The sequence below is a fragment of the Palaemon carinicauda genome, chromosome 27 (assembly GCF_036898095.1).
Source record: "Palaemon carinicauda isolate YSFRI2023 chromosome 27, ASM3689809v2, whole genome shotgun sequence".
Classification (NCBI taxonomy): Eukaryota; Metazoa; Arthropoda; class Malacostraca; order Decapoda; family Palaemonidae; genus Palaemon; species Palaemon carinicauda.
In genome coordinates, this window is record NC_090751.1 from 32,161,244 (window position 1) to 32,188,142 (window position 26,899).

The following is a 26,899-nucleotide window of genomic DNA, read 5'->3' on the forward strand; positions in this document are numbered from 1 at the left end:
TTTTTCTCTGTTGGAGTCCTCAGGCTTATAGCATCTTCCTTTTCTGACTAGGGTTGTAGCTTAGCTAGTGATAATAATAATAACTGTGCTGTAGTCTGGGACTCCACTTTAGCTCACTTGTGACCTCATGCCATTAATGTAAACGTGATTTGTTCCGTAACTGAAATACAAACCACGCTATTTACCTGGGGTAATTACTTCGGCGTAACTGAATGACGAGCCATAAGAGTTTTAACGAGGGTTTACTACCCCGCCGCTAGTTAGCGGGGGTAGGGAGGGGTAGCTAGCTAGCCTCCCCTCACACACACACACCGCTGAGTGCTTCACTTTACTTAAGAGGTAGGACTTATCCAGGGGGACAGGGCTGGAGGGCCCATGTGCGCGCACGCCCTCGCGCCCGTGTGAGCGCGAGATTCCTGTGTCACACGATCCTTTTGCTCGCGACCCTGATCAGGGCCCATCACGCGACCTCCAGCGCGAGGGTCGCCAGGCGGATAGGTCATCGTCTCGTTTCCCTCCCCGCAAGCGCAGAACAGCACGCTCGCCGGAGGAGGGGCAGTTCCCGGAAAGGTTTAAGGACTCTTTTGTTTCAGCTTCTCAGGCGAACGTGCATTTGTCGACTCCTCCAAGGGATCGAACGATCCCCTTCCCTCCAGAGGGAGTGTCTGACAGCGCGACTGTCGGCCAGCAGCCCTGGTTCGGGACCCTGGTCAGACCTCTTGTGCAGCCGATGAAGCCCGTCCTCTCTGACGTGGGTCACAAATCAGTGGCGGCTTCCTCCCCCCTGAAGAGTGAGAGAGGAGTCTCTCCCGTAGAAACACCTCCAAGGCCTATTTTGTCTCCTCGCAGATCCTTGCGCAAGGCTCCTTCCCCCTCCCAGACTTTCTCTCCCTCCCCTGCGGATGAGGATTACCCATCCTCAGGAGAGTCGGACGAGCCGGTCCGTTCCCCCATCGCACCATTGGGGGAAACTCCGCCTCTCCCAGAGAAGTCTTCTCGTCTAGGGGTATAAAAGAGCCTGCACCCATCGTTACTCGAGAGCTTTATCCTGCCCAGGAGGGAAAAGAAGGACTCTAAGACGATCCCTAAATCGTCAACAAGGATCAGGCAGGAGCCATCTAGACCTTCCGAGGATGTCCACGTGTCCCCCCAGGAAGAGCCACTGGGGACGGGAGACTTTACTGCCAGCCCTTCAGGAGGACAGCACCAAGAGTCAAAACACGCGTTCTGGCAAGTCCTGACCCTCATGAGGAACCTCAACGGGATCCCAGACCCTGAGATTCCTCCTCGTGAAGGTAAGGACACGGTCTTGGACCGCGTCTACGGCACCCAGAAACCCTCTAGGGCCAGTGCAGCTTTGCCCTGGTCTCAGGGGATGAAGAGTGCCAGGGACAAGGTCGAGGGCCAGCTCTCTGAGCTTGCCTCCTCCAGCAGATCCAGCACCGGTAACAAGCTCCTCCCTCCTCCTCCGAGTCCATCAGAGGAGGTACTTTGAGATCCTTGAGGATTCTTGTTTGGGTCTTCCGATTCACCACTCTGTGGAAGAACTCACCGGGGGAGTCCCTCTAGAGAAAGTCTCCAACCGGCACGTGTCCTACTCAGCTACTGAGATCCTAAGCCAGGAGGTTGCTAAGTGTGCCATGCAGGCAACTTCATGGCTTGACATCTGGCTGGGGTCTCTGGGCATCCTGGTGCGGTCTGAGGACCTCTCCAAAGAAAGCACCAGGAAGGCACTGGAGACTTTCTTGCTCAGAGGCACGTGGACCATTGAGTTTCTGGCCCACCAAGTCTCGAGCGTGTGGGTCAATACGATTCTCAAACGACGGGACGCTGTGGCTGAGAGGTTCCACCAGAAGGTTCCCAGTTCGGAGGTTAGCAGGCTCAGACACTCTTCCGTGTTCGGTAAGAGTTTATTTAAGCCTAAGGACGTGGAGCTTACCGCTGAGAGGTGGAGGAAGTCCAACCAGGATTCCCTGACATCGAGGCCCTACAAACCTCCAGCGGCACAACAGCCCCGTCCGGCTAAGGACACGAAGGAGACCAATGCAGCAAAGCCGAAGGTGTCCAAGCCCTATCCTGCCAAGAGCAGAAGGAGCAAGAAGTCCACCAGGGGAGGCAAGAACCCTAGAGGAAACGGCCGAGGCCGTAAACGCTAGGGTTGGCAGTCCCCCTGCATGTCCACCAGTGGGGGGATGCCTACAAAGTTGCTCAACAAGGTGGCAGCAACTCGGGGCAGATACCTGGACGATTTCCGTGATCGCTCAGGGTTATTGCGTCCCGTTCACAGCTTCTCTACCTCCCCTGACAGCGAATTCAGTTTCGTTGAGCTCTCTTGCCATGGGATCGGCAAGAGGGCAAGCCCTTTGGGCAGAAGTCCAGACCATGTTGAAGAAGGACGCTCTCCAGGAGGTTGTAGACGGGTCCCCAGGCTTCTACAGTCGATTCTTTCTTGTGAGAAAGGTGTCTGGAGGCTGGAGACCAGTCATCGACCTCTCAGCCTTGATCGGGTTTGTCAAAGAGACTCCGTTCAGTATGGAGACGGCAGACACGGTCAGACTCACAGTGAGACCACAAGACTTCATGTGTACACTGGACCTGAAGGACGCATACTTCCAGATCCCAGTCCATCCGTCTTCAAGGAAGTACCTAAGATTTTGCATAGACAACTAGATCTACCAGTTCAAGGTGCTGTGTTTCGGGGTCTCCACAGCCCCTCAGGTGTTCACCAGAGTGTTCACCCTGATATCTTCGTGGGCTCACAGGATCGGCATCCGTCTCCTTCGTTATCTGGACGATCGGCTGATCCTAGCGGACTCGGAGGCAACCCTTCTTCGCCACCTAGACAAGCTCCTCGAAGTTTGCCAGGATCTAGGGATCATGGTAAATCTCAAGAAGTCCTTTCTGGAGCCCTCTCAGAAACTGGTATATCTAGGCATGGTCATAGACACCAATCTCCACAAAGCCTTCCCATCAGGCGACAGGATAGCTAGGCTGAGGAAGGTCTCGAGGCCTTTCCTCAATCTAGAAGAACTCCCAGCCCAATCTTGGCTGTGTCTCCTCGGCCAGCTCTCCTCCCTGGCCCATCTCGTTCCCAACGTTCGCCTCAGAATGGGATCCTTCCAGTGGCGACTCAAGTCCCGGTGGAATCAAGGTCACGATTCCCCAGACACTTTGGTCCCTGTGGGTCTTGCGGAATGGATGGACCTCCAGTGGTGGGTGGCAGACGAGAACCTAGGAAAGGGAGTGGATCTTCTCGTCCTTCCCCCGGATTTGATGTTGTTCTCGGACGCATCAAAGAAAGGGGTGGGGGCCCATGTTCTGAACCACAGGACCTCAGGCCTGTGGTCAGAATCAGAAAAGTACCTTCACATAAACCTGCTAGAAATAAAGGCCGTGTTCCTGGCACTTCAGAAGTTCCACCAAGTCCTGGCGGGCCACTCTGTGGTGGTGATGAGCGACAACACCACGGTGGTGGCTTATATCAACAAGCAGGGAGGTACCTTTTCAGAACAGCTATCCCATCTTGCAGTAGAGATTCTGAGATGGTCCGAAGTCCACTCGATCTTGCTAGCGGCTCGCTTCATTCCAGGCAAAAGGAATGTGCTCGCCGACAGTCTGAGCAGAGCGACGCAGATAGTGAGTACCGAGTAGTCTTTGGATCCTCAAGTAGCCAACAAAGTTCTGACTTTGTGGGGTTCCCGACGGTGGATCTGTTCGCTACAGCGCTGAATTTCAAGCTCCCGCTTTACTGCTCCCAGGCCCCGGACCCCAAGGCTCTCTGGCAGGATGCCTTCCAACAACGGTGGGACAACGTCGATGTGTACGCCTTTCCCCCGTTCTGTCTGATAAGGAGGGTGCTCAACAAGACCAGAATATCGGTCAATCTTTCAATGACCCTGATAGCCCCACTCTGGCATCACGCAGAATGGTTCCTGGACTTTCTGCAACTCCTCACGCCAACATCTTCCACAAAGCTGTAGCTTCGCTTCGACTACATGCCTGGAGACTATCCAGCATCTCCTCACGGAGAGAGGATTTTTGCAACGAAGTTGCGAACAGGATGTCTGGTCACCTGCGCAAGTCATCCGCAGGGGTCTACCAGGCAAAGTGGCGAGTCTTCTGTGGTTGGTGTCGTGGAAGGGGTATCTCTCCCCTCGATGCCACTATTCCAGCAATAGCGGAGTTCCTTGTGTATTTGCGGGAGGAAATGCGCCTTTCAGTCTCGGCAGTGAAAGGCTATCGCTCAGCCTTAAGTCTTGCCTTCAGGCTTAAAGGAATGGACATTTCTTCCTCGCTGGAACTTTCCCTTCTCATACGGAGTTATGAACTTACCTGCCCTCAGTCGGAAGTGAGACCTTCTCCATGGAACATGGTTCTAGTTCTCAGAGGTCTCTGAAGAGACCTCCCTACGAACCATTACGCCAGGCTTCAGATCGCCACCTTACCTGGAAGACGGTTTTCCTGCTAGCTTTGGCCTCGGCCGAGCGAGTCAGTGAGCTACATGGTCTCTCGTACGACATCGCCCATTCAAGGGGATGGGGGGAGGTAACGTTCAGCTTCGTCCCTGAGTTTGTTGCCAAGACTCAGAATCCGGGAGTGCCGGACCCTAGGTTCGACTCTTTCCAGGTTTTGAGTCTCCGTTCTGTAACAGATGACCCAGACCATCTCCTACTGTGCCCAATGAGGAGTCTGAGGTTGTATCTTAAAAGAAAAGCTGCAGTTTGTCCCCAGGTGCGAGCCCTGTTCGTGAGCACCGGGAAGACGAAGAGGAGGGTCACCAGGAATACTATCACGGCCTGGATTCGCAAGGTGATACATCTGGCCTTGAATCCTGACCCTTCTCCGTCACGTCGCCCTAGAGCGCATGATGTCAGGGGCATAGCTACGTCATTGGCCTTCAAGAAAAATTATTCAGTGACGCAGGTCCTTCAAACTGGGGTGTGGAAGCATCAGACCACCTTCACGGCCGACAACCTGCAAGACGTGACACACAGGAGGCTCGATACGTTCTCTGTCGGCCCTGTGGTGACTGCACAACAGCTGGTCTAACCTCAGGCTCCTTAATGGACAAGTAGCAGAAGGTTGAGGGCATTGTTACCCGGTTTTAGACTGCGTGAATGAAAAGATCTGTCTGGCCCTTATTCTTTTCTTCATCCTCTCCTCCCTTGGAGAAAGCAGCATCCTGGGTTCTCTGCACAGCTGACCTTGAACCTTTGCAGGTAAGCCATGCTTCCTTGTGTTCCTAGTATTAAGTGTAATACTGTCATGTCCCCATACCCTGACGAGGTGGTATTTGGAGAGTCCTAGCCTAGATTTCCATCTGAAGAACTCCAGGTCAACTTCTTAGGATGAGTCACTTCTCACCTTCACACACAGCTTATGTAGGCCGCAGCAGTTTCACAGCATGCCAGCGAGGAGCAGGGACCCCTTATATCAGTACTTACACATTCGAATTTGGAGTCCTGGGCAAGCCAAAGCCAGTATGGCAGGGACTTCCCTCCCTTCCTAAGGGTTGAGTCACCCCATGTAAACAGCGTGGTTTGTATTTCAGTTACAGAACAAATGACAAATTCGTAGATAATTTGTATTTTTCCTAACTATACAAACCTTAGCTATTTACACATATTTGCCCTCCAGCCCTGTCTCCCTGGATAAGTCCTACCTCTTAAGTAAAGTGAAGCATTCACCGGTGTGTGTGTGTGTGTGTGTGTGAGGGGGGGAGTAGCTAGGTACCCCTCCCTACCCCCCGCTAACTAGCGGCGGGGTAGTAAACCCTCGTTAAAACTCTTATGGCTCGTCATTCAGCTACGCCGAAGTAATTACCCCATGTAAATAGCTAAGGTTTGTATAATTAGGAAAAATACAAATTACTGTATCTACGAATTTGTCATGTTTAGGTTGCCCGACATATGATTTGTGCTGGTTTTCTTATTTTCGGATATGAGTTTTTTATTGATTAATATGGCTCAGGAGTATTCAGATTTGTTTCACTCTTCCTATGACTTGTTTTGTATTAGATTTAGCACAATCGTTTTGTTTTGGCCTTCTCTCTTCCCCTATCTGTGTACCGTGCATTTGGGAAGTAGTCTCACAGGGTAGTTGAACCTCACAATAATGGACCTAATTATAACCAATTCTGGATATAACAAACCAAATCCAGATTGCCAGAGTCATGTCGGGTGTCGTTATGAAGGTCACCGTAAGAAGACCTACATAGTTCAAGATATTTATTTGCTGTATGTTTATTTACATAAAGGTAGTGAAACAATTTTTATCTTCTTTATTATTGACATATTTTCATAATGAATAGCCTATTCGTGGAATGCTTCTATGCAAGCCTAGCTGAGAAAATGTAAACACTGTCAGCAGATTTTATCATCAACGTATTTCTAGCCACCACTATCGAAGATAATGCTTACATAAATAACAAATAAGTAATGTAGTATGTTGACCAAGGCACCAGCCACCCATTGAGATACTGCTGATAGTACTTTGATTATGGCTCAGTTTTCGTTTGCCTGCATATACTATACCGAATAGTGTGGGAAATTCCTTACACATTCTCCTTTTTTCTAATACACCTGACAACTCTTAAGAGAACTGAAAAAGTCTTCTTCATTCCTGGGGTTAAGTACAGTACTGCATTGTACCTGATTGAGGGCTAATTTCCACTTGATAAGGGTAAGTGTCTCTTTAGCTATGGTAAGCAGCTCTTCTAGGAGGAGGCCACTCCAAAATCAAACCATTGTTTTATAGTATTGGGTAGTACCATAGCCTCTATATCATGGTCTTCCACTGCTACTTTCTTGGGTTAAAAATATCTTCCTTGGGGGTTCTGTACACTCAGGCACACTATTTTGTTTCCTTATTTTCTTTCCTCACTGGGCTATTTTCACGGTTGGAGCCCATGGTTTTATTATTATTATTATCTATATATTAATACGATAGCGCGTGTGTTATTTGTTTTGTGTGTGACACTTTAAAGAGAACAGAAATAATTGCATGGTATACTCGTGTGTCACGCTTTAAAGAAAACAGATAATTTCATGGTATACTCTTACAAATTCACATTAGACTTTGATTACTTAATCAAAGCACATCTTATATAGTTTTCCCAATTTTGTCTTTAGACAAAAAGTTGAGTTCTATCAATTTCCATAACCTAGATTATAAAATTAATCTCAGGCCTTTTTGTTTACCGACTAATCCGTTCTTATTATAAAAGATTTCTCATAATTCTGATCACCCTTTGCTTCAAATCTTCTTAGACATTACTCAATTTTCCATTCGCCAATCATATTCAATGATCAATAATAAAGCTCGAGGACAGGCTTCCGATAAGGTTGTGATCTACCTACCACAACCTTGCTTTACTCATGCACAACTTTATGTAGCCTTCTCAAGAGCAAGGTCTATGAACAGTGTAAGAGTGAAAATTTTTCCTCAGATTAATTCTACTCTTGGCCAGAGAAGAGGAACTACCTTCACTAGAAATATTGTATATAAAGAAGTTTTGTAAATTGTTTCATGTATTGCTCATTTTTTTAAATATACTAGTCAAATCTTATCACATTGTATTCAAACATGTATAGGTTAGGAACAAGATAATTAGTGTTTATAATATCATTTTGTGTAATTTACACAGGTTCCACTAGTTATTATTATTAATATTATTTATTATTATTATTATTATTATTATTATTATTACTTGCTAAGGTACAACCTTAGTTAGAAAAGCAGGATGCTATAAGCTCAAGGGCTGTCTAGTGAGAAAGGAAATCAGATGATAAACTACAAGTGATTTTTAAGAATAACAACATTAAAATAAATCTATCATATATAGGATATAAAAACTTCTAAATAACAAGAGGAAGAGAAATAAGATAGAATTGTGTACCTGAGTGTACTCTCAAGCAAGAAAACTCTTCCCCAAGGCAGTGAAAGACCATGGTACAAAGGCTATGGCACTACCGAAGACTAGAGAAGACTGGTTCAGTTTTAGAGTGTCCTTCTAGAAGAGCTGCTTACCATAGCTAGTCTCTGTTCTACCCTTACCTAGAGGAAAGTAGCCACTTAGCTTTTACAGTGCAGCAGAAGAATTGTTTGGTAATCTCAGTGTTGTTAGGTGTATGAGGACAGAGGAGAATGTTTATAGAATAGGTGAGACTATTCGGTGTATGTCTAAGCAAAGGAAAAAAATGACCCGTAACCACAGAGAGGTACCCTATGTAGTACTTTCTGGCCATTGAAAGGACCCAATAACTCTCTAGGTCTAGTATCTCAATAGGTGGATGGTGCCCTGGCCATTCTGATTTTCCAACTAGGGTTGCAGCTTAGCGAGTAATACTGTACCAGAAAAAATAAAGAAAGTACCGGGCTAATTTATATTAAAAGTTAAACAAGCAACCAAGGAATCAAATAATTATGCTGCTTCTAGAACGTTGGATGTGACAGATGATGGTGTAAGATTGAGGGAAGTAAAGATAATTTGAACCATGATGGATTTTTAATGAAAATCAATAATATGCTAATCTAAATGTTCTTACTATTATCATTAACACTACTGTTAAAATTATCAGAAGTTTAGAGAAGGAGAAAGATAAAGGTTGCTGAGAATGCCACCACTACTTGATATTTAGCCTACATTTTTTTAGCTAGACTTGCATACATTCTGTGGCGCATGACTCATAGACTTTGAATGGTCTCACAGATAGAGAAATCAGTTTTTGAGAACTAGCGACCACATGAAAGGGGAATCACACCATCTTATCATGCAAAATTTGGGACCATATTGTAATATTAATGCTAGTAATTCCATTCAAATAATAGTTACTGTTACTACTTCATTAATCTGAATAACGTTCTTTGTTGATGCGTTTAGTCAAGACACGCTTTCCCCTCTTACCTCTCAAGGCATGGTAGTTAATGGCTCTATAGTGGTCCAACAAAAGAGGTTATGTAAAAGTGTCTAAAAAAGATTTCTTTTTATTCTATACCTTTATTTAGAGGTTGTGAAGTTGGCACTTTGGAATTACTGTAATAGCATTTTGTATACTGAAGATGAGTATGGAAGTAATAGGTTTTAGGTTAATAATCCTGTATTTCCATTTTTCATACAGCATACAACTGCCCACCATACCTGGTCTCTTCACCTTCATGGGAAAATCATACGTCCATTTCTGTAACAGAAAAAAGATATGCTGGTCTTGAGCTTAGCTTTGAATGCTTGGGACCTCTTGCACATGAAATAATGGACGATGGAACAGAGTTACGTAATGGAAGTTCAACTTGCAGTCTTATTGGAGGAGTTTTGGATTGGACTAGGAGACTGGCACTTCCATGCCGAGGTAAGTTTATACTATAGTAGTTTTTATGGCATATACACTTTGTGTAGCCTATCAGTCTGTATGTGGTTTCCAAAAAAGAATATTCAAAATTATACCTAGAAAAAGTGATGAAAAGTTTTTGTTGAATTGTGTATTACTGTAAAGGAAATACAAGAAAAGGTTAATGAATGCACTCATGATAAATTGAAACATTATTTGGTTGAAGAAAAAATTAAAAGCTTAAAATTTTATGCTGATGAGGTTCTGACAATGTGGTTGAAAATACAAGTGAGATAAATGATTAAGTTTGGTATGTAGGAAATGAGGAGAGCATATGAGAAAATTTATAAACATAGTCTTAGATTATGCTCACAAAGGTGAATGAGCTTGAATAGTGTCTTAAATTCCAGGATAGACTTATAGAATTGCTTGGGAGTGTGAACGTATATGTGGATAAGAAGAAAAAATAAAAACAGAAAGTGAAGAGGAAATGAGAGGTGTAATGAATAAAGTAAGTTATTTGACATGCAGTGGTGTGACCAAAGAGAAGATTAATCAACACACAAATATTCAAGTGAAAGAAGGACGAATGCTGTGAAATTTGGGAATTGTTCAGTATCAGTAAACAGAAAATTCTCTATAAGGGAAATATTTTCTCAATAACAACCTTTATTTGTAACATAGCCTATTTATACTGTAGAATAATCTCAAATGTTTCCTTACCAGTTAAAGATAAGACTGCAGCTTACCATAAATGGTAGTTGTTCAGTCACTAATACAAACCAACGATATATATAGGGGATATTACTTTCGGCAAAGCTGGAAGACGAGCCATTAGACTTTTAGCGATAGTTAACCACCCACCTGCTAGTTAGTAGGGATGGGGGTTATTAGCTATCCCTTTCACTCGCACACCTTGGCTGTGAACCCCACTTGGCTCTTAGCTTGGAGAGAGATGTCGTCTCCCTTTCTGCTCCAACTTGACGCACATTTGACTTATTTTTTTATTCAATCTTAGGTTCTTTTTATATATATGAAAACATTCTTGTAATGTTTTTATATATTTTATGCCTTTCCTTACAGCGAATGTTGCTGTTTGTGTGGCAGCATAGTGCGGCAGGTTCTCAAGGGTGGAGAACCTTCTCCTACAATCTTCCCCTCCATGGATAACGGACAACCCATAGGCTGGTGTCCTTCCTGGTGACTCTGCCTCCAACGCAGGGAGGTTGTTATCGTTTGGATACAACTTCTCCGTTTGGATGTTAACGTTGTCTTCCCTCCCACGACCTCTTGGAGGAAAACTGCTTGCGGTCTTCACAGAGCTTGAGATCGGTCTTGCTTTCTTACTTACTACACCACTCTATCTCGTTATGTGGGAACACCTGTCATGTTTGCGGGTTAGGTATCACTTCCGAATGGTTATCTTTAGTAATTGAAATAATAACTGTTTGTAATTTAACTTTTTCAGTTCTCGATGCTGCACAATTTCATTTGGCGATGGGCCAACGGTCATTCTTAACCAGCAGAGGGAGTATATAAGCTTTAGCTTGTCCACACCTCCTCTGGGAATCGTCTTCCCGTTGGAGGGTTGAGTGGTTCTCCCGAGTAGTTTATTTCCTCAGCTGAATTAATTGTAATTCTTACAGTTCTTGTGCTACTGCTCTTCTTCTCCCGATGATGTTGGGTGGCAAAGAGTGTGTGCAGTCCTGAGTATGTTTCTTTCTTCTCGGGGGACACTTTTCCCTTTGCAGATCAGGTTCTCCCAAGGGAGATTTTTCTTTCATATTTTTTTTCATCTTCCTCAGCTAGCGATGATACTTTCTTGTTTGGCTAAGACAGCCAACGTAGAAGAGCAGAGCTGTTTGTTCCTGTGGAATCTGCTGTCCCTTATGCCATCACAGTCCTGTTTTCCTGTGCTTGTGGCAGCTCCTGATCAGCATGCTTACTTTGACCTTTCTCTTATGAAGATTAGGTCCCTTCCAAGAGGGCGTAGGAACGAGATCAGTGGCATACTGGGCTCCTTCGGGTGTACCAGTCGGGCGATCCCTTCAGGGGGAACCCAGAAACTAGCTTCGGCTATGTTTCACATGTGACACTTGATGCAGATCTTCAATTTGAACAATGCTTGTTGATGGGAAGCAGAGCGCTGTCCAGAGGTCCGCCTCCAGGGGTTGGGCAACTTTCCCTTCCGAGAGCGCGTTAACCTTTCCCTTCATCAGCTTTTGTCTAGCAACCTTCCCACTTGCAGGGAGAATTTCTGACAGCTACATCTCATCGCAGCAATTGCAGTTTCTTCGCCAAAGACTACGCTCTGCCCCATGCAGAGCGGACTCTTCCATCGGGGTTGCACCAAAGGCAGAGGCAAGTCTTCTGTGGGTGGTCTCCTCTCTCGCTTGCGAGTGAGAACCCCCGTAGAAATTAAGTTCCGAAACCTTCGAGAAACCTACGTTTTTCTCCTGTGACTCAGGCAGGTTCTCTCTGCAGAGGAACTGCTCAAATGTTCCCCTCCGGGATTTTCGTCAGACTTAGTTCATTAGTATTCCTCACCGGACGGTCTCCCCCAGGCCCTTTGCAATAAGGAGACGTCTCTTCAACCCTGTCGAGGACTGTCGTGCTGCTTTTTCGGGCTCTGTTCACCAGTCAGCTTATTTGTCTCTTGCCAACTGCTCGTCATTTGTCTTCGAACAATTGTCACTCATCGCCTAGTGACCTTCACCCCTTGCAAGATTGCCAGCATTTATCTTGCTTCCATCAGGTTCGTGCTTGTGCTCGTCACTTGCCAGCTTCTCGCCATTCATCTTCGGCCGATCATCTTACTCCTGCTGCGGGCAGGAGAGCTTTGCTTGTTTGTTACTCGTCACAGTGACTTTCACCTCTCGCTGAGATTGTCCTTCTTCTAGAGAGCATCACTTGTCACCTCGCGACTTGCCTTATTCTCTCGCCATTGTGAGGTAATCATCGTGTCTCTCAGACAGCTTAAGTGTTTCTTGAAACTCTCTTGCTTATTTGGACACTCTTTTGACTTGTTGTTCTCCAGCCTTGCTGCATTCCCCAGTCACTCGTCACTCACCAGGAGTTCGTGGTTCATCAGCTGCTTCTTATTCTCCAGTCTCTCGTCATTCTCCAATCAGTACTTGGATGAGTGAATGCCTGGGAACACCAGGAGCAGTTGGCAGCCAGTGGCTCACCGTCCACCAGTGGCTCGTGGTTCACCAGCAGCTAGATGTGAGCCAGCTGCTCGACATTAGCCAACTTCTTGATGTTAGCTAGCTGCTTGACGTTAGCCAGCTCCCCATCATTTGTCAGTACCTCGGCGTTCGCCATCACCTTGTCGCCTGTCGGTTTGCCATTGCTCGTCAGTGTGCGACTGTTCTTCCGCTATCTTTTAGGTTCCTGGGTTCCAGCAACTTATGACAGCTTCCCACTGGTGGGTAGAATCACTGACGGCCACCGTAGAATCTCAGAAGCCTTATCCCTTGGGGTGGGTTTTCTCCTACTTCTTTCTTCGTAGATCGTCTCGGGTAAGGATCGCATATGTTTTCTGGCTGTAATACTCGCTTCAAGCATGCGCTCTGCTCTTTCCAGTGACCAGTGAGACCCTTCTACTCTCTGCGTTTTACACAAAGCGCTCTACTGCTAGGGCTTCCTCAATTGCTTTAGAGTTTCTAAGCGATTCTACCGTTCTAGATGACACAGAAGTCTAATAGTGGATTAGGGAACCTCATTTTTCTGAAAGTTGCACTACTCTGGTAGTGCTTACCACGACATGCAGTTGAGGGAGTTTAGCACACCCTTCCTTGAACCTAATCTAGCTCTCACCTTCCATAAGATAGGTAAAGCACAAGTGTCAGCCTTAGTGCTTAACACCTTTCTCACCCCTGAGAACTTGTTGTTGACACAAATACAGTGCTATCAGTATCCCAATGCATCCATCAGCTCACCAGTTCTCGTCAGCACCCTCAAACGTTTATCCCTTATGAAGGTTTTCATCGGACCATGATCACGACTATTACCACTTCTACTAATATTATTGGGCTGATGAGCTGTATCTAAGGGACTAGGTCACCTCTTCTGCTCCCTGTCTCTTCCTTTTGGTACATGGTTACCTTACAAGTTGACATTTTCATTGAATGAATGAGGTTCCTTAGTTGTGCATGCGCCCTCTCCTGTATGCCGTCACCAGGCAGGTAGAGTTCTACACAGTGGTTGCCGCAATAGAAGATTTCCAACCACTCTCCTCTGCCTCCTCTCCGATGACTCGGAACAAATCTATTGAACATAATCCCTTGGGATTTTTGCTTCACCTCTCTTAACAAGTCCGAGAACTTGTTGGATCTCTTTCCCAGTTCTTGGGCCAATTCCATGGATCCTCTCCTCTACCCTTGTTACCTGCATCAGGAGTCATAACTCCATGGGCTTATTCACCCCACTTCTTCCTTCTCGCTGTTCCAGAGGATTGAGTTCTGCAGGATTCTCGTCAGGAGAAGCATATTTGACCAACCCTTAGCTTGAACCCGCCATACCATGCTGGAAATGCCACTTCTCGTCTGACCACCGAATACAAGCAACATGGGGTCTGGTCAGTACTTGGACGGGTGACCGCTTGGGAACACCACCGCAGATGTCGACTTCTTTGTACCTTGCATCACCAAGAAAATGCCTTTTGGCCGTGACCGGGAAAGGGATGCTGGGGACATGATCGATGTTCGTATCCAAGAGATAACTCCATTTTTCACATCCTCGAGGTCACCCCATGACGTGTCCCCTACTTCAAGTTTGAACTGTGCATCTCTTTCCAACAAGGACAGAGAATTTGCAGCTCAGCTATGAGAGAAAACACTTTCTCTTTCTCCCACTTGTGGAAGTGTGAGGACGATTCTCTCCCTACCTACGAATTCCGAACGTCCACTCGGACGCCCATCTCAGCCGTTACGTAACGTCTTTGTACAGAACGATGTGTTTTCATCAAGTTCTCCGAACCTCTTCTCCTGGAACAGATTAGTTTTTTCAAACGGTTCGATGAGGAGAAAGCATATAGTCCAACAAGCAGTTAGTCCACAGGACTTCCTGGGTACATTCAACCACTAGAACTCTTATACCTAGATTCTGGAAGACCGTTATCAAGGAAGTATGCAGTTCTCATGAGAAGGTTTACCCTAGTGTCACCTTAGTTTGTCATGATTGTCTTTGTTTTCCGAAGACTTCAGTACGACAGACTGATCCTAACAGCCTCGGTGGCTGACCTTCGTTACCACCGAGACTTCAACCCAAGTTCACCAAGACTGTAGGATTGATGTAAAACTTGAGAGATACCCCTGCTTCCTTATCAGGGGCAAGTACCCTTGGATATGTTCATCGTTGTCATGCAGAAGTTTTTTTCTGCAGATTGACAGGATTGTAGGAAGAGGATGACTGGAGTCTTTCAGCCAGCAGGGGTTACGTCTCTTAAGTCACCGTTTCACTCGAGTTCATGAAGCCCGCATTGAATTCCTTCGAATCCAGCCGCTTCTGAGGCACGAATAGCAGCAGGAGTAGGATCCCCCCTATTTCGTGGGTTTCTGAGACCTGTGCGGGAGACGGACACAAAAAGACAGTTGACAAATGGAATCTTCGCCGAGGAGTCGACCTCTTTGGCCCTTCCCTGGATTGAACTCTCCCCCCAGATGCATCAAAGAAAGGAGCAGTCCATGCAATACCGCTTGGCCTCTGGGATCTGGTCAGAGTTCGAATGGTACTGTATATTACCTCCCAGAGCTGAGGGCAACCTTCCTACGGACAAGGGGTACTACCCTCTTCAAGGAGAACTCGAATGTGAGCTCCGGCTCGTTTATCAGACAACACACGATGTCGACCTTCAACTTGAGTTGGAACTCTTGGATGGGAAACGGAGAGTGCAGCCAAGAGAATCTTCTCTAGGTGCTGGAACTCTCCCTTCTGAGGGAGAATCCCTCCAACCACTGGTCAACAATCTTCTTGCTTGAGGAGAGAATCGCCAGCTGTGGCAGCAGAAGTTAATAGTGTCTTTGCCATTCACGGAAAAGACTTCCTTCAAAGGATTCTTCCAGCGAAGAGATGGATTCATCCACTCCCCTGCCGAGGGAGTATTCTCTCCACCAGCCACCGGGCAGCAATCTTCCTGCTAGCTGGAAGGATCACCGTGAGCAGCAGCAAATGGTGGTCGCTTTTCCCATCTGCGAGAGAATTTTCGTTTCCCTGGTTGGTCTCCCCTCCGGGGGATTCCTCTGACGGGAATTGCATTTGCCTATTTTCCGCCATTGCCCTTCAGAGCAGGCCTCGTTATCAGCAGTCTTATCTCGTTAGATTCATCTCTCCTAATAATGTAGATCTTGAGAGATTCTATGGTAATTGGAATCATCCATCCCTTGCCCTTGAAAGAACCCCTTCAGTGATCAAGCATTGAATCCTTATCCTTTTCCTCATTAAAGAGACAGAGAGCTGATAACATTAGCGACAGGATTACACCCTAGCTTTTATAAGATTACTCTGTGATGTAGGCCTTGTCAGCGGGGGTGTAGAAGTATCAAATTGCCTACATTGCCCACTCCCTGCAAGACGTGACCCACAGGAACATGAAAACCTGTGCTGGCTTCACAATAAATGGTCTTAAAACCTTAGGCAAAACCATGATGGAAAAGTAACAAATGAGGAAGGGTAGAGTTTAATCATGGTTATGTCTGGGATGAATGACAGAGAATCACTGGCTCTTTCTTTCTTTCATCTTCCACCCTGTGGAATGAACAGCACCTATGGTATTCTACAAAACTGACCTCTACTGTCTGCAGGTAAAACCATTTCCCATGTGTAACATAGTATAGATAGATATACTTCTTATGTCCCCATACCCCTTGGCGAGGTGGGATTAGGTGACGTCCATGGTACCCTCGGAAGAGTCCGATGACTCTGAGAACTATTACCTGGACCAGTAACAGTGTTAGTATTGCAAGTACACATCTTGCGTAGGCTGCGGTCCATACATAGCACAGGTTTAGCGAGGTGTAGGGTTTCCACCAATTATGTGCAAAGCACATAAAGGGGAAATCCCCTGGTCAAAGCCAAAATAGCCAGTTGGCACGGACCTCCACCCTCCTATAGGGTAAGTTATCCTCTGTAAATACTGTTGGTTTGTATTAGTGATGGAACAAATGAAAAATTTGGAATTAATTTGAATTTTTCTTAAAGCAAACCTGTAGCTATGTATACAAATTGACCTGCCAGCACCAGTCTCTGAAAGTCCTACCTCCAAGCAAAGTGGGGTTCACAGTCCAGGTTTGTGAATGAGCGGGGTAGCTACTACTCCCCCCTCTCTGCTAACTAGTGTACCATGGCCTGGTGTAAGTGGCAGCAATAATATTCAAATAATGGGGAACAGATACTGTATTGACAGATATGACTGTATTTTCCGACAGTTTAATTCACAGAATAACAAAGAGCACGATTATTTAAAAGATTAATTTGGCAAGGCAATTCACAGAATGTTTAAAAGCACAGTACAGTGGTACCTCTACATACGATCTTAATTTGTTCCAGAAACTGCTTCGTGTGTTAAAACAATCGTATGTTGGAGCAAATATTCCCTTAAGAATACGCTGTAATTTGTATAATTTGTTCCACACCCCAAAAACCTGTATTAACTCCTTAATAAATTACTACATATAATTACACATAACAATAACATAACTGCATAATATGAAAGAAGCATGTAAAAAAGATAATTATAAAGGAATAATAAATAAAAAATGTGTTTTATTGTCACTTTACCTAAGAGACAGGCCAATGCAGGTGTAGGATTTGCTACGCCAGGAGGAGACGGACGATCGGCGAGAAGGTAAACATGGTGTTAACATGTTCTTTGAATAAATATTCTCTCTCTCCCTCTCTCTCTCTCTCTCTCTCTCTCTCTCTCTCTCTCTCTCTCTCTCTCTCTCTATTGTTCTTCTTCACTGTTGGTGTTAGAGATGTCTTAATTTTTTCTGAGAGAGAGAGAGAGAGAGAGAGAGAGAGAGAGAGAGAGAGAGAGAGAGAGAGAGAGAGAGAGAGAGAGAGAGAGAGATTAAACAAAAATGTGTTGTGTACATATGATTTTTAACAGCGTCAATGAGTTGAAAGACAATTAAATGTAACTAAAAAAGGGATTTTGACGAAGAAAAAATCTATTTCTGGGCTCAGACCTGTGCCGCCCAGTGAAATGCTCCTTTAACATCATTTCTAAGGTAAAAACTTGCTATGAATTTACCAGAGAAAAAAAATAGTCTAGAAATGCTAGGTTGAACCCAGCTCGCTCACCTAATAAGGTGTTGGTATAATAACTGGGGCGTGATGATTAATCACAACCAGAGGTCTCGTACCATTTAGATATCTCCTCTCAATATCCCTGTACAGCAAGGTGCAGTTCAAGACGTAGCACCGTCTACTACCAATAGTCCCACCCACGCCAGTGATGTCACTCCATATAGCACCCAAGATTGGGGCCTAAGAAGGGAGGTGAGGGTGGGTTCACTGGGCGGCACAGGTCTCTCGCCCAGAAATAGATTTTTCCTTCGTCAAAATCCCTTTTCTGGGCTGAGACCTGTGTCGCCCAGTGAAATAGTGCCAGAGAATAAGGACCCAAACTTGACACAATACCCGAGGGAAGTAATAAATACAAAATTATACTAAACGGGATTTTAATATCAGAAGAGGATATACAGGGTGTCCCGAGGGTAAGTACTCTCAATATTAATAGTGAATAATTAAGGGATTTTGACGAAGGAAAAATCTATTTCTTGGGAAAGACCTGTGGCGGCCGTTGAAAAGGGTCCTTCTTATATACCTTTTCTGATAAAACCTTCCAATTATACCAGAGAAAGATAAAAGCATGGAATGCTGAGGTTACAACCCTCGCGCGAGCACCTTTTGGGTGTCGTGTATAAAGAAAAGGCGCGTGAAATCCACTATTCACAGGTTGTCTTCCATTTAGTTAATTCCTTCGTCAAAAGGATGGGCCGATACAAAGGCCCTAGCCAACCCACCAGCGCCACACCACCCACGCACCGACGCGAACGCCATCTGAACAACATCCTTCTTTTTGGACTTCGTTATTGTAAACCTTTTTTTTTTTTGTGGTGCTCTCGGCTTTTTTTTAACATTCGTGGATTTATTTCGTCATGTCCGAAGCTCCATCTTCACACATTCCAATGTTAAGTACCATAGTTTGTTTTGGCAGCTTTTTATAGTACCGGGCTTTTGTTTTATATCTAGTATAGTCTGTTTTATTATTCCCGTCTGGCCCTTCACGGCGGCCATTGTTTGTTCACTTGTCTTGGGAATTCATCTTGTCTGCCCGTTTAGTACTCTATCACTTAGGTTCTTGGTTAAGTCCCTGGCCTTATGCCTTTGGAACCGTTATTATTTTTGCGTTATTATGCTCATGGTACTTTTTGCTAGCAAGTCCCGCCTACGAACAAGATAGCGTTCTAGCTTTGTTATTGTTTAGTACCCGCCCCTCCGGGGCATTCGTCACTCGACTTTGCTATTTATTTTAGCTTTAAGCAGATGCTATTCTTCGTTCGTAGTCTTATCTTGATGTACATTTTTATTTTATACGTTTATAATAGTGTTGTGTGATTATTAGTCCTGATATGGTGTCCAAGAGAGCGAGAGCTTGGGGTTCCCGTTTTCTGTTCGCAGTCACGAGTTACCCCTTTCTCTCGTTTTCTTTCTTAGCTCCGGTGGGTGAGCGGATTTCCCGTTTTCCGTTTTGTGCGTTCAACGGGTTCTCCCTCCCTCACCTCTCCCCCTACGGGTGTATGATAACTTACGAGTTATTTATTTTTGGTTACTTTTCAATAGTTAGCGTTATTTTAGGTCCGTGTTTCGTCCTCTCCCTGTTACGGCTCGGGAGTAGTTATGAACGTTTTTCCACTCCGCCTTGAGTTCTACTCCGCCATGAGGGATTCTCAATGACTTTCGTTCTATTGTTATATTTAGTGAATAATTAAATATAATAATGGCAAAAAATCCCATACTGGGGATCACAAAAAGACAGGCAGATAATACAGATCAAATAATCAACATCATGATAAATAACGAAACCAGCTCGTGGAGAGTAAGACTAAATACAGGTATAAAATAAAAACAATTTGTAGTAATTGAGATCCTAACGAGTTATCAAATAATACACCATATGGGTGTAGTCAACAAAAACAAAACCAAAACTAGGTAGTAACAATAAGTAAGGCAGGTAGGAGGGAAAGAGGATAGAGCAAGACACTGTGATTAAGACTCAGTACCTTCAGGAGGAACCACATTCCCAGCTCCTACTGTAGCCAATTTTAGAGCTTCCAAAGGTTTTAGGTAGTGGCGTTTAAAAACTTTAGGGGACTTCCAGCCTGTATATTTTGTGAGTTCATCAAATTTCATGTGGTGGAAGAAATTAATTGAAGTAGCAACAGCTCGAATATCATGGACATGGGGGAATGATTCAGGATTAGCCTGTTTAATAAAATAAAGGATTTGTTGCCTGATTCCTTTAAGGGTAATGGTTCCTCCATTTTCTCTAATGAATAAGGGCCCTGTGTTTGTAATGGAAGTTCTATTTAAGTAGGCTTTCAGGGTGGTAACTGGACACAAGGATGGATCCCGAGGAAGTGGAACAATCTTCCAGGAAGACCACCTATTCTGAGGGTCCTCATTTTTAGCGAGGAAAACTTTGTTAGGGGAGAGAAGGACTTCTCCCGAAGAGAGGAATTCAATATGACCTGAGTCTCTAGACAAGGCAGAAAGTTCTGAAATTCTGGAGCCAGAAGCGAGGCTCAGTAGGAACAATGTCTTCCTTAACAGTGCCATGTAATTGCAGGATTCATTAAGAGTGTCAGAGGCCAGCTTCAGGACATTATTAAAAAACCAGGAACCCGCACTAGGGCGAGTTGATGGTTTTAATCTGACACAAGCTCTCGGGATGGACGAGAAGTATGAATCCGTAAGGTCAATATCAAAACCAATATGAAAGATATTTTTCAAAGCTGATTTTATCGTAATGATGGTGTTGGCTGCTAGGCCTGATTCAAGGAGAGTTCTGAAGGTTACAGTTAGATTCATCGTCATCTTTTCGACTTATGAGTCTTTTAAAAAACCTTGCAAGTTTTTTAACATCTGAGTCATATTGACGGAGGGTAAATTCCCTTTTGTCCGATTCCAAGAATAGGGTATTTAGAGGGTCAATATTTGCACCCTTTTGAGCCGCAAACTTCATGAAGTCCATAAAGTTAGGGCACTCTGAATCCTTGAGGAAGCTAACACATTGCGAGTTTGTACTACTTGTGTTAGTATAGGATTGGGAATCTTAGTATAGGATTGGGAATCTGCCGAGGGCAGAGGCCCAGTTCCAGTAACAGAGAAAACCAATTGCTCTTGGGCCAGTTGGGGGCTACCAGAGCTACTCGGCCTCTGAAAGACCTGAGTTTGTCCAATACTTTCAATAGGAGATTTATCGGAGGGAACAGATAAATCCTCTTCCAAACATTCCAATCTAACGACATTGCGTCTGTGGCATGAGCCCGAGGGTCCTTGTTGGGGGCCACGTAACATTGTAGTTTGTGGTTGGATTCCATCGCAAACAAGTCCACCTGGAGACCCTGGACCTGAGATAAGATCCATTTGAATGACTGTTTGGCTAGGGACCATTCAGACTCCAGCGGAGTTGTCCTCGAAAGTGCGTCCGCCACTACATTCCGCACTCCTGCAAGGTGGACTGCTGACAGATGCCACTTGTTTGATGTTGCCAAGGAGAATATTGCTAACATGACGTGGTTTATGTGGGCTGACTTGGAGCCGCCTCTGTTTATGCTGTGGACTATGACTGCGCTGTCTAGAACCAGCCGGATGTGAAGGTTCCTGGCTGGTTTCAGTCGTTTTAGGGTAAGGAATACTGCCATGGCCTCTAGGACATTGATGTGAAATTGTCGGAATATCGTCGACCATAGTCCCTGAACTTTCTTGTGCTGGGAATATCCTCCCCACCCTGTTAAGGAGGCGTCTGTGTGAATGATGAGTCCTGGAGCCGGATATTGCAAGGGGACTGACTTCGATAGGCTCTTGACTTTCGTCCATGGTTGAAGACTTTCTCTCAGGATTGGGGGAAGTCGAGCTCTTTTGTCTCAACACTTCTTGTTTGCCCTGGAGTGCCATACTCTGTTTATGTCCTTTAGTTTGGACTTTAGGACAAAGTCTATTACGGAGGCGAACTGTAAGGAGCCTAGAATTCTTTCCTGATTCCTCCTGGACGATAACTTGTCCCTGAGAAACCGTTTCGTGTTCTTTGCTATTTCCGTCCTCTTGGCTTTGGGGAGGCACAGCGTATGGGAGCGTAGGTCCCATTGTAATCCCAGCCATTGAAACTTGGTCTCTGGGACCAGGCGGGATTTGTCTAGGTTGACCTGAAACCCTAACAGTCGAAGGAAGGTGAGAACCTTGTTCGTTGCCGTGAGGCAGTTCTTGACGTTGTCTGCGCAGACGAGCCAGTCGTCCAGATAAGCCACTATTTTAATCCCTTGGATTCGAAGTTCTTGAATTACTGTCTCTGCTAGTTTGGTGAAGATCCTGGTCGCTATGTTGAGTCCTAATGGCATCACTTTGAACGCATAGGCCTGTTTGCCTAGTTTGAAGCCTAGGAAAGGACGAAAGTGCCTTGCTATTGGAACGTGATAGTAGGCATCGGTAAGATCTATAGAGGTGGTGACGGCCCCACGGGGAAGTAAGGTCCGCACCTGAGAGACGGCTAGCATGTGGAACCTGTCGCAACGAATGAAGGAGTTCAGACGGGACAGGTCTAGGATTACTCTTCGATTGTCTGAGCCTTTCTTTGGCACGCTGAACAAGCGACCTTGAAATTTCAAGCGATGGATTCTTTGGATTGCGTTCTTCTGCAATAGGTCTTTTGCAAACGATCTTAGTTCTTCCGTTGGAAGTTGGTAAAAACTGGTCGGTGGAGGGGGCCCTTTTATCCAGGTCCACCCCAGACCTTTGGAAATTATGCTGGAAGCCCAATTGTTGAACTTCCAATGGGCTCGAAAGACGTGAAGTCACCCTCCTACCTGGAGATTTTCAATGGGCTGAGGATGGCTTGCCTCCTCTGACTCCGCGGAATGCTTCACTTCGGTTGAAACCCTTTCTGCCACCTCTATTGCGAAAGGCACCTCTGGTGCCAGAGCCTCTACGTTGGTAGCCTTGGAAGGAACCTTGGGACTCGTAGGTTTGGTTAAAGGCAGGAGAGGTAGCATAAGATGTCGATGCTACCTGTGCCTGAGGGACCTACACGTACTGATGTTGAGGTTGTCCCTTCGAAGTAGAAGGTTGGGGTTGTGCAAGCTGAAGAGGCTGTCTGTTCTGGGAAGAATGGAAGGGCCTCAACCTCTTCTTGCCTCGGGCAGAGGCGCCAGCTGGTTTGAACTTCCGCTTGGGGACTAGGCCCTATCTAACTTTGAGGCTCTGGTTGACCCGAGCTGCCTCGCTGAGCACGGAGTTTACAAAGTCCTCCGGGAAGAGATCCGGGCCCCAGACCGGGGCTTTGATGAGCCTATTAGGCTCATGCCTGATGGTAGCCTCGGCTAACACGTGTCTCCGGCAATGGAACCTAGTGTTGAGGAACTCAAACGCATCAACTAGTAAGGTTTGTAGGAGGGATTTGTTAAGAACTTTGAAGAAGGATTCCTCCTCATAGGTATTGGCGGTCATCTCGGCCAAAGTGGCTGAATTAATAAATCTACTCAGCCTACACCAGGCCTCAAACTCAAGGCGGATTAGTGATTCCGGGAGCTTGGGGAGGTGTTCGCTGAACTGTGTGGAAGCACAGTCAGCACTCAGTTTGCCTGCCGTGAAGGTGGCCGGGGCGTTACGCCAGCACTCGTGGTCACCTGGAAAGAGGAGGGAAGTCAAGTCTGTCTCCCGGAGCTGAGGCAGAGGCTTTTCTTCCTTGGCAGACTGATAAGCAATATCTATGATCTTAGTGACGCATGGAGTAGGGGTTTGTTCTTCAACCACAAACATGGTATAAGAACTCTTGTGGGGCATGAGCATTGTGTTAACACAGTCCCACTCGTTTAATGCACGGACCAAGGTAGACTGGGCCTGTTCCTTAGGATAGATGACCGTCTCCCTAGGAACTTTATCCAAGCGAATCAGAGCCTCTTCAGTCAGACGGGCAAAGCCGAGTCCCGGCGGGTAGAACTCATAGTCCTCGACAGGCTGGGTGCCAAAACCCTCAATGGTGAGCATGCCATCTGTAAAGGGAGAATGCAGAGCGATCTTCCAGGGGATGTTTTTGGTGAATGGCGGGATGGGGAATTGCTGCTGTTTTGGCAGCCCCGAACGCATGAGGCCTTGCACCAGGCTCTCATTGTTGGAGATCCTCTCGGTGAGGGACGACATCATGGACCCAATCTGAGAAAGAAGTTCCTTAGAAAAGGCTTTCGGGTCGAAGGTTTCCGGCGGGGCGGGAATGGGTGCCTGCGGGGATACCGGACCTTGAGGAGCCGAAGATACGGCGGCAGAGTCTTGGAGGACTTTAGCGGATGAAGTCTTGACCGACGTCGGGGGTTTTGAAGACTTATGTGTCTTGAACAAAGGCTTACGGTGAGCCTAAACCTTCGGGGTAGCTGGGCGGGGCTTGAAATCAGCCCCGGAGGTCCCCGGGAAGCCCTGAAAAGAAGAATGAGCTTAATTAGTAGAAGAAAAAGTCGGGCTAAGGAGAGGAATCTTAGCCCGGGACCCACCTGCCTCACCTACCTCACTACCTATGTTTGGTTCGTCAAGAGCCATTGGTTCTATGTCTAAGTTGAGGGTAGCGACGTCTTCAGTAATAGTCCCGCCTGTCTCCTCCTGGCCCGGGGCAAAGAGCAGGGACTCTATCTTCTCGATAATGGGGTCTGCCACATCCTTGGGGACTGCAGCCGATGTCTTGGCATTGGGGTAGATGAGAGAACACCATTCCTCCGAGAGAATGTAAGGCTGTTTCGCCTTTACATTGCAGGCGAACCCGCCGATCCAGACCTTGAGGGTCGCCAGGGCTGAGGTCTTAGCCGGCTGGGAGCTCTGAAAGAGGATAGATTATTACTGAAGGTAAGTGGTTTCCACAAGAGAGATAAAATAAGAAAGTTTATGAATCTCTTTTCGAAATAAGGCCACCAAAAATGACAGATGTTAAGACAATGTAAGTCTAAGATTAACCGTAATTCCACTTACCGAATCTGAGGTGAGCGTGGAGGCCAACTTATAGCAAACGACACAATTGTCTGGGTGCCAGACGGTCAGTCCATCCACCAGGATAGCACAGTGAGCGTGTGACCGACAAACGTCGTGGCCACAGGGTTGGTGAAGGGCCGCCGAACAGGCTGTCATCGCACAGCGTACTGTCTGTAAAATAAAGATACATAAGTATCCCGTAGGTAAGCAAGAAGAGCCCGGGGGCTCCGGGAGCTTAAAACATTCTTAAGCCGTAAAGGCGATACAGTAAAGCTAGAGGTGCCCGGGGGCTCTGGGAGCTTAAACTACACTGTTATAGTAGTGGGTAACACATTCTTAAGCCGTATGGGCGATAAAGCTAGAGGAGCCCGGGAGCTCCGGGAGCTAATGTACACCGCTATAGCAGTGGGTAACTAATCTTAAGCCGTAAGGCGATAAAGCACTTAATATGTAATAGCTCAATAGATAACAGAATAAGTCAATCCGTAACAATGATCATATGAGGGGGAACAGTCGAGTAAAAGAAAATATATATATATATAAGATTAATCGTCAAATGGTTAGGGATAAACGTTGGCTCCGGAGAGACAACTGAGAGAGCCCGGTGCTCGTATTAACCTACTAGGGTAGGCGGGACTAAGGGGAAGGGTTGCCGGGAGTAATAGACTCACTGACGGGCTCAGAACCTTAACCAAAACTCGACAAAATAACTAGTTCCGGAAGCTATGAACGGGAATCTTGTAGATAAAATTATTAACATCGAGTGGGGTCCGTGAAGTGCGGACGCCACATAGAGGGAGGGATCCCATAATAGGTCCGTGGGGTGCGGAACCGAGAGTTAGAATCCAGGAATAATGTGTGAATATATAAGGCATGGAACCCAAACCATAGTAGAAATCCCTCCCGCCGACCGATGGCCAATCGGGGCGGCGGGGAGAAAACGGCTACGGTGGATACTATAACATATAGCCTCTTAAACGCTTAAACAAAACAGCTGACTCCAAGGCTCGAAGAGCGAGAGGCATCCCTGAAGTGGGGATGTAGGCGGGGGGAGGCTATCATGTGGACAGAGAGACCAGGCGTACCAACCTGGTCGAACAACGACGACATATGAATGATCAAAACGGAAAGACAAAATAATATATAATATAATATAATATAATTGATATGGTATGAAATATAATGAGTAGGAAAGCATGCGAATAAGATAGAAAGAGAAAGACGCAAACGAGAGGCAGGGAGAGCCAAACCTTCCAGCGCGGGAAGGACCGCAACATAACAAAGTTGGTGGTGCCGACATAAAAATATAAAAAACTGCCTCGCGAGAGTCCCACTCTAACTAAAGCAACTACTAGTCGTAAATATAATGTAATGTATCGTTTATGAAAACTTAATACCGTGGAAACATAAAAAACTAGCAGCGCCCGAAAGCGAGCAGGCATGCCAACCTAACACGAACTGTGATACAGTAGTACCATAACAACTGTATTGTAATTAACAGGATAATGAAATACCATAACAAAATAAAATAACACGGAATGTGAACCGTGAATTACCCAGAAAGGTTCAAAACAAAAAACATTCAGTATGGAGCACTAATTGTAAGGCGTTAAGAACGAGAGAGGAGGTAGCCAGCCGCTATGGCGGTCCCGACTGCGAACAGTGAAAATTAAAAACTGTGATAAATTAACAACTAAGGGCAAGGCTACCTCCAAAAACTCAAAACTCATAGATCTGGTACTTAACTTTGACGGAGTGACAGTAGATTCCGACATCATGATATAATCTAGGATAAATCCGGGAAAAAGCACACACCGAAATAAGTGAACCTCTTAGCGCGAGTCCTATTAAAGGAGTGACGTCACTGGCGTGGGTGGGACTGTTGGTTGTAGACGGTGCTAGGTCTTGAACGGCACCTCGCTGTACAGGGATATTGAGAGGAGATATCTAAATGGTACGAGACCTCTGGTTGTGATTAATTATCACGCCCCAGTTATTATACCGACACCTTATTAGGTGAGCGAGCTGGGTTCAACCTAGCATTCCTAGACTATTTTTTTTCTCTGGTAAATTCATAGCAAGTTTTTACCTTAGAAATGATGTTAAAGGAGCATTTCACTGGGCGGCACAGGTCTGAGCCCAGAAAAACAATATCAGCGAATCTGAATTCCTTTATTAACTAAAACAAATATTGATACAAACACACTCGTGTGTGTATGCGCAAACACACGATCGGCGAGGAGGTAGAGATGGCGACTGCGATAACGTACCGTAACTTACACTACGGAAACTTTAATTTAACTTAGCTTATTTATTTTTTTTTTATTTTTATATTT

General features: G+C 45.7%; 1 protein-coding gene across 1 annotated transcript in view; it reads left to right on the forward strand.

Annotated features, from left to right (window-relative positions):
- Window positions 1-26,899, forward strand: part of LOC137620654 (uncharacterized) — a 452,540-nt gene that overhangs the window by 168,092 nt on the left and 257,549 nt on the right. The window contains exon 10 of the mRNA XM_068350990.1: window positions 9,120-9,347. Within this exon, the coding sequence (XP_068207091.1) occupies window positions 9,120-9,347 (228 nt within the window). The remainder of the gene's footprint in view (window positions 1-9,119; window positions 9,348-26,899) is intronic.